The sequence below is a fragment of the Arachis ipaensis genome, chromosome B7, assembly GCF_059453495.1.
Source record: "Arachis ipaensis isolate K30076 ecotype BB chromosome B7, ASM5945349v1, whole genome shotgun sequence".
Classification (NCBI taxonomy): Eukaryota; Viridiplantae; Streptophyta; class Magnoliopsida; order Fabales; family Fabaceae; genus Arachis; species Arachis ipaensis.
In genome coordinates this window covers 64,444,380-64,452,969 of record NC_142442.1, presented here as the reverse complement: position 1 = coordinate 64,452,969, position 8,590 = coordinate 64,444,380, and the positions used below count along the sequence as shown (strand labels likewise).

At 37.7% G+C, this 8,590-nt stretch overlaps 1 protein-coding gene across 2 annotated transcripts; it reads left to right on the top strand.

The window, feature by feature from the left end:
• The first annotated feature begins 2,151 nt into the window (after nt 1-2,151).
• LOC107609515 (V-type proton ATPase 16 kDa proteolipid subunit) lies at nt 2,152-5,689 on the top strand. 2 transcript variants are annotated; one of them, XM_016311508.2, is made up of 3 exons: nt 2,152-2,410; nt 2,562-2,847; nt 5,323-5,689. In XM_016311508.2, the coding sequence occupies exons 1-3, from the start codon at nt 2,335-2,337 to the stop codon at nt 5,453-5,455; spliced, it is 495 nt and encodes a 164-aa protein (XP_016166994.1). In that variant the 5' UTR covers nt 2,152-2,334; the 3' UTR covers nt 5,456-5,689. The 2 variants fall into 2 exon arrangements, with proteins under 2 accessions (XP_016166994.1, XP_020961566.1); XM_021105907.2 differs by having other exon boundaries at nt 2,179-2,410; nt 5,206-5,689.
• The last annotated feature ends 2,901 nt before the right edge of the window (nt 5,690-8,590 follow it).

Genomic DNA, 8,590 nt, shown 5'->3' with positions numbered 1-8,590 from the left:
CCCTATTCTCCTATGGTCTTTGGTCTTTTTATCTTTAGCATAAGGACATGCTTGGTTTAAGTGTGGAGAGATTTGATAAACCCCAAAATTGTGGTTTATATTGTGTAGAATTTGGGGAGTTTTGTCAATGTTTTCCACACTTATTCATATAAATTACATGGTTTTGTGTTCTCTTCCTAATTTTGCTTCATGGTGGAAAACATGCTTCTTTTGCCTTAAAATGCCATATTTTGATCCTCTTCTTCTATTGCCATTAGATGCCGTGATATGTTTGTTGAGTGTATCAGAGTTTATAGGGTAAGAATGGCCTAGAAGAGAGATAGAAAGCATGCACAAGTGGAGGAACATGAAGAATTGAGCTTTGGAGAATTGGCTGCGACACGCACGCGTGACCCACACGCACGCATGGGTACAAGAAGCTAGGGATGGCACACAAGAGTCACCAATTCGCGTGGATTGGCGAAATTCACATCGACGCGTACGCATGCCTGACGCGTACGCGTGGATCGCAAAACTCAAGCGACGCGTACGCGTGACGCGCAGCACGTGACCTCATTAATGAAATCGTGGCTGGCGATTTTTGAGGAGCTCCAGGCCCAAATTCAGTTGGATTCTGCATGGAAAAGACCCAGGAACCCTAGGGGGAAAGGGGGGATCATTCATTGTAGACTTGACACACATTTTGGCTAGTTATATTTCTCGTATTCTAGGGAGAGAAACTATACTCTTCTCTAGATCTAGTTTGATTTGATCTTCCCTTGTTGAATTATGAATTGGATTTGTTAATTCTAGTTTTTAATTGTTCAATTTGAATTCTCTAACACAATTTTGTTTAGATCTTGTGTTTGAATTTTGATGTTCTTGTTAGTTTCCCATTTTCTTCTCATTTTGTGAATTTTGTGGATCTTGAATTTCTACTAGCATATTGATGTCTTCTATGATGGATAGTGTTATTTGAGTTGTTTTTCATTGATAATTGTTAGTGGGTACTGTAGTTCTCAATTAATTTGCAATTTGAATATGTCTTTTATTAATGCATACTATGTGTTTGATGAAATGTTTCCTTTGATTAAGGAGTAGTTCTTTTTACTCTTGGCCTAGGCTAAGGAGATTGGGTAAACTTGAGTCATTGGGTCTAATTGATTTGGTGAATTGAGAGCCCTATTGGTCAAATTGATACCCATTGACACTAATCCTCTACTAAGTCAATTGGTAGATGGATTGGGACTTATGAGTTGAAATTGACTAAGCCATTTAACGTACTTCAAGCTTAGAAGTAGACATTATACTTACTTTAAGCATAGAGGTAGATTTAATGACCTTGGTTCCTCATAATTGTCAAGATATGGTTATTAGACAAGGATGGTGACCTCAATTCCCATGCCTAGCCAAGAGTGCCTTTTATTGTTCACACTCAAACCCAAAAATACTATTTGCTTGATTATTGTTTTAGTTAGTTGTTTACTTCATCCTAGAGTAGAATTAGATTACATGTTCTTTTGGTAGATTGAAATTGCTCTCACTTTACTTTAGTTACTTGAGTTAGTTCCTTGCACTCTAAGATTTCTTGCATGTTAAGTCTAGTGATTTAATTTCTTACTTATGACTCCCAATCCCGGGATTCTAACCAATATTGATGCACATGTTTGCCCATTCCTTGTGAGACGACTCGAGGTTTGAATACTTCGATTTATTTTTATTGGGATTGAGCTTTGTGACAACCAATCTTTTAAAATTTGATTCAAGGGTTGTTGTTGGTTAGAACTATACTTATAACGGGGTTTCATTGAGAAATTTTATACCAACCATAATCTTAACTATCAGTCTTCTAGGTATTGCATAAAGGGATTAAAGTGTGTTTGGAAGGGAGGTGGTGAAACGGCGTCGTATTGGTGCGTAGGGACTAATATGTCTTTGTTTCCAAAAGTTTAAAGCCACGTGTCATCCCGTAACGAATAGGTCAGTTCCACGTTTACCATGTCAGAATTTTTCGTCGAGTCCAACGGATTAAATTCAATGGAAGAATAAATTTATCCACATTTTAGAGGGGTCAAAAACATGAATATATTTTCCATTCCGCAAAAACAAAAATATCCGCATAAAAAAAAAGGACGGACCTAATTGTTATTTTCTCAAAAAAATAACATTTTCACACTTCAATGCCAATAATTTAGTTTTAGATCTGATCTCTCCATCTCTCCAGACACCACCGAGATTATGTTCTTACTTCTTAGCACTCTAACATCATCCACTACAATCATTCCCATCTCATCTTTCAAAACCAAAAGAGAAGACAAGACGGGTGCCACTGTAAGTAAGTGATCGAAATCAAAGATGGCAGGCTTCAGCGGCGACGAAACTGCTCCTTTCTTCGGCTTCCTCGGTGCTGCTGCTGCCCTCGTCTTCTCCTGTCAGTATCTCTCTTTCTCTTTTATCGCTCAAAAATGAAAAATACACGAACATCGTCTTGAATTTCTTTCTAATTATTGTTATTATTATTACTAAAAATGAAACGAGAGATGATTTTATTTATTTATTGTTGGGTGGGGATGGGTTGGCAGGTATGGGAGCGGCGTACGGAACGGCGAAGAGTGGAGTGGGAGTGGCGTCGATGGGAGTGATGAGGCCTGAGCTTGTGATGAAGTCGATAGTGCCAGTTGTGATGGCTGGCGTGCTTGGTATTTATGGCCTCATCATTGCCGTTATCATCAGCACTGGCATTAACCCTAAGGCTAAGTCTTACTATCTCTTCGACGGTTACGCCCACCTGTCCTCCGGCCTCGCTTGTGGCCTCGCCGGTCTCTCCGCTGGCATGGCCATCGGAATTGTTGGTGATGCTGGCGTCAGGTATTCTTGCTCTTTTTCTTCACAATCCCCTTTTGTTGCTTATTTGTTTTGATGCCTGTGCTGCGAACTCTGCTTCAATACAACGTTTTCTTTTATTGGACTAAGAAATTAAATAGTAAAATAAATATTGAATCTGTTAGGGGATTGACCACTTTAACTACCTTTGGTGTCCAATTTTCTTATTTCTTAAATCGCCAATAGCAGCATTAGCCAGAAGGAAAAAATAAAACCCATGATGCCATGAATATGTGGAGGGAAGTTAAGAATTGGTGAAGGCAGTTAAAAAACAGAGTAATACCCCAAAGATCAGTCTCTCAAACTTTTAGTCGGACACTTTAGTGGTCAACTAATTTTAATCACCAAATCAACCCCAAACTTCTATTCCAGTGACTTTTGTCTTTTATTAAATAATGACAGAGATAGATATGTCTAATTTTTTACCAAATTTTGACATGAGGTTTGATATGTCTAACAAAATAAAATGTTAAGGATTGATTTAGTGACTAAAATTTGTTTAGGACTGACTAAAAATTCTTTCGGGACTGATTTGAGATATTATTCTTAATAGAAACATTAAAACCAAGTGAAAAAATTATTAATAGAAATGCAGCTTTCATGCCTGGCGCTAGCATATATAACTAATATTGATGGCTTTTCTTCTTGTTAGATGCCTTAAATCTTCTTATTTTGGGTCATTCACACAAATACATGTAATCAGTCCCTTCTCTTACCATGATATCAAGAATTAAACAGTAATCTATTTTACTAGTCCAACTCTTTTAACTCCATATTGCTTGTCTGAAAGTGTTTGGCTCTTTGCTGTTATGGTTATGGTAAAGACAACGAATGAACTGAAAGTTTGTCAGGTTTTAATCTAAAATGTTTTAAAGCATGTTTTAAAGTGACAAACTTTTTGTGTATTTTTCATCATTGAGTTACGGTATCTTATATATTTCTCTAAGCTTGTATGGATTGTGAAAAGTCATTTCTGTACATGCTTACTCTTGAGCATTACTTTGGTTATCCAGTGATTGCTGAATGCTAATGTTGTCTAAATAAGCATAACATACGCTTGAATGTTTCATGTGGACGTTCATGCTGTATTATGCTGTGAATTTTCCTGTTCATATTTTTATTTATATCAAATGTCTGATGATCATATGTTGTCTTTATTTTGTTCTTTAAAGCTTTTTTTGCATATTTTCTTTTCGATGAATTGCTTCCAGTGCTGTTGTAGAAGTTCTTGATTTTAAGAAATTTCTTGGGTCTTGTTTCTGTCAATATTAGTAAGGCAGAAAAGGTGAACTTTTGTTAGTCCAATGAGCTTAGTATAGCTAGATGAATATTGTTGCATCATTTCACTGGTTTATCCAATGGTTGTCATTTGAATGGCAAATATTGATGTGCCCACGTATAGCTTCTTAACTTATTGAGTCCTGTCCTTTTTTTTCTTTCATAATCCCAATGTGTGCAAGTCTCCATTGCATGCTGCTTGTTTGTTAAACTTACCATAGCATACATGAATGAGAAAGTATAGGTAACCAATTCTATGTGCAACAAACTTGAACAACTTTTCAAAACATCTAATTTTGAAATTCTAAAAAACTTGGATTAGGTTCAGAAACATGTGCCATCCAACCTCAACCCCCTAGCGTGACCTCCCCCTCCAATTCCTCTCCTTGCGATGCCGTGATCTCCCACTGCAATTCCCCTCCAGGGCCCTCAAGGTCCATTGTCCCTCGCGCGTTGCCGCATCCCCCCCCCCCCCCCCCCAACTCTTCTCTCCGCGGCGCTGGGCCCCTCTCCATCGAACCCTGATCGCTGCAACACCGGACCTCTCCGTGCAACACCTCTCGCCGCTCCACCGGACCCAACACCTCTCGCCGCGTTCTTCTTCTTGTAGGTTTTGTATGATTCTTTTTTCTTGTTTGGGATGTTTCTTTTCTGTAGTTTTTGAATGTATCTGTTTTATATGTTTAGGATGTTTCTTCTTTTTAGGTTTTGGATATTTTTTAAATAGTTTTAGATGTTTCTTTTCTTAGTTTTCAGATTTTCTTTTTCCAATAATGTTGGATGTCGCATTTTGTTAGGTTTTGGATTTTTTAAAATGAATTTAGATATCTCTTTTTTGTTAGATTTTGGATGTTTCTATATTCGAAAATGATGCGTTCTTCTTTACCATAATTGTTGAAAGAGTTTTTGGTAATTTTTTAGAATGATTTTGGATATTTCTTTTTGTTACGTTTCAGACGTTTGTTTTTGTTTTTTGTGGATGTTTTTTATACTTGGTGAAATTAGGGTGACTCCTGAGTTGTGGTGCTATTTTTTTTCCCTTAATAGATTTCTTTTTTTCACTAGTTGGCTGCAATTGGCTACACCACCCGTTTGGTTACCTAACAGAGTTGTGCATGAATATATATGCAAATATATTAGAGAATCCTTTGACGCCGACTAAGGTTACTCCGACTTTTTCAGGGCTAATGCTCAGCAGCCGAAGTTGTTTGTCGGAATGATTCTGATATTGATTTTTGCTGAAGCTCTTGCTCTCTATGGCCTTATCGTCGGTATCATCCTCTCATCCAGAGCAGGCCAATCCCGTGCTGAGTGAAACATCATAAGCCAAATTAGTCATAGCTGCTAGTAGTCACTTAAAATTTGAGAGTCTGGCTTCTTTTTTGGATTGGAACAGTTTCATTTGAGTAGAGTTCTATTATTTCATTTTATTTAGAACCCCAAATATTGTATCAGAAGTATTAGTTTTGTGATGATGTATTCTCCTGCGGATGATTCATTTGGATGTTTGCTTAATTAATGATATGATACTTTATTTTTTATTTTGCAAGTCATTGGTTCACTATCTTCTAAAATCTAAAATATAGTCAAGCTATAGCAAAGCCATGACAAAGCCACGTGTCCGTCGTTTGTGTCTAGGCGGCAAACCATTTTCATGTTCACACAAGCCCCACAAGTGAGTTGTGGGTGGACTGGTGGAGAGAGAAGCTTTTATAGAGGTTTTGTTATGGGATGGGCGGGAATTCATTTTGCTATCTAATTTGGAAAAAGAAAATCAAATAATAAATGAATGAAAAGAGATGCACAGGGAGTCGTGTGCAATCATCACAGCACATATGCAAGGGGACAAGGGGTTCAAATCCATTGGTTGCTTCCTACACTAGACGCCAAAAAAAAAAATCAAAACTGGCGAATAATTTATTCTTATATTAAAATTAACTATTAAAATTAATTATATATATATATATATATATATATGTGTGTGATTTAATTTATTTTTAATGCATATTTATATCTTAACATATATTTTAGATTAAAAGTTAACTATGATGTCGATTTTTTTTGCGTAATAAGAAATCTATAGTTTTCAATTTTAAACCAAATTTTCAGTTTCTCTTTATCACTATCTCAAAGTAGATTTCAAGGTTAGTGTTGCAGAAACAAGTGGATGTCGACCAATTCTAAGATTATCTCTAGTCATTGTCCACTGCCATGTCTTCCAAAATCAGCATCTGCCTGCAATTGCGACACCGGAAGTCACAGTGTGTGAGCGTACAATCATCTTCTTTCCGGAAGGCACCGACCTCATTCTCACACAAAGCACCACCATCACCTCCTTTTTCTCCTGTTGTGACAAACAAAAAATTGACTTCTCATCAATTGTAAACCTTATCATTTCTCCTAATTTCAAAATCAAAGCTCCATGCTATCGGGGAAAAAATCTCATGTCTAACTGCACCCCATTTTTAAGGTTATAGGTATCAGGCCAGAGAGAGATAGAGAGAATAGGAAAAGAGTAAGATTCTGGAAGTGTGTTAGGAATGAATTGTTAACAAACTTAATTAGGGTAATTACATGTGTATCTTATAATATATAGTTACAGGGAATGCTGACTAGGACATAATAAACTCACTAACAAACTATTAGTAATCCTAACAATAAGCTAACTTCCTTTATCTCCTTCATTATATTCTCCCTCAACGAAGGGCTGTTTTGTCAACAATTCTGAGTTTGCTTCAAAATTCACTGAACAAGGAAGAGGAAATAGGTTTTGTGAAAATATCTGCAATCTGCTACACATCAAGGACATGAACAACCTGAATTCGACCTTTCATGACATCATCCCTAGCAAAATGAATGTCTAACTCAACATGATTATATTTGGAGTGCAAAACTGGATTCACAGCTAATATAACCGCACTGAGAATATTACAGTAAATCACAGGCGATTTGGTCACTGGGGCATGAATAACATGCAGCAAATTTTGAATGGAGACTACTTCTGTAACTGTATCAGCCACACCCTGATATTCGGCCTCTGTGCTCGATCGAGAGACTACATGCTGTTTCTTTGAAGACTAGAAAATTAAATTGGATCCCAGAAACACACAGTAATCGTTGGTTGATTTCTGATCATCTGGATCAGACCCCCAATCAGAATCGGTATAAACTGTGAGAGTGAGCTCTTTAGCTGGTTGAATCCACAAACCAAAGCTAGCAATGCTATTGATGTACCACAAAATGCCCTTAACCACCTTCCAGTGTGCTTCAGATTGTGAGGAACTGAAGACTCCCAACAACTGCACGATACAGGGCTGGATCACCGAAGGGAGGATTGCCAGTTTTGCTAAGTTTCAGAGAGGAAGGGATTGGAGTTGCATATGGCTTGCAGCCAACCATATTGGCTTTCCTTAAGATGTCATTGACATATTTAGTTTGAGATAATAGAAGATTTCCATAAGTAGTGTGTGCTACTTCTAGTCCAAGAAAATAATGCAGGTTTTCCATGTCTTTCAAGGAAAAATGAAAGCTGAGTTGAGTAATTACCTCAGCGATACACTGATTTGAGCTGCTAGTAACAATGATGTCATCAACATAAATGAGCACATAAGTCAAATGTCCAGTAAAGAGTTTTGTAAACAGGGATGTGTCAGCCTTTGTGGTAGTAAACACATGCTGTTGCAGTACCCCAGAGACCTTTGTGTACCAAACTTGAGGAGCTTGTTTGAGTCTATATAGGGACTCGGATAGTTTGCAAACTAAAGTCAAATTTTCTTCGTAACTAGTGGGTTGTTTCATATAAACTTCCTCAAAGAGATCACCATTAAGGAAGGTGTTGTTCACATCCAACTGCCGAATATTCCACCCTTTGGAGACAGCAAGAGATAACACCATTCGAATTGATGTGGGACGAATGATAGGCCTAAAAGTCTCTTTGAAATCCACCCAGGTCGCTGGCTAAAGCCCTAAGCAATTGAGTGGGCTTTGTACTTCTGTAAAGAGCCATCCGAGTTGTACTTAACTCGAAACACCCATCGACACCCAATCGGTTCTCTTCTCTCTAGTAGCGGTACTAAACTCTAGGTTCTGGTTCGCATAAGAACTCCATATTCTTCATCCATTGCTTGCTTCCAATGAGGTATGGTGAGAGACTCTTTGTAATTCTTTGGCTCCAAAAAAGGGGTGAGCTGAGCTTGATATATTTTGGTTTTAAAAAATACCATTCTTCGACCATGTGACCATGGAATGTCGGGGTTGAGGAGGTGCAGGAGAGGCCTGAATAGGTTGCTAAGAAGGGGCAGGGATAGGTGCAAGTGGTGATAGATTGTTAGAGTTGATTGATGAAGGCGTGATAGTGAAGGAGTTAGTTGTGTCTGGTAAAGCAATTTGGGGTTATGACATAGGGTTACTAGAAATAATAGGAAGAGGAGAATTTTCTGAAAGGGAGCTA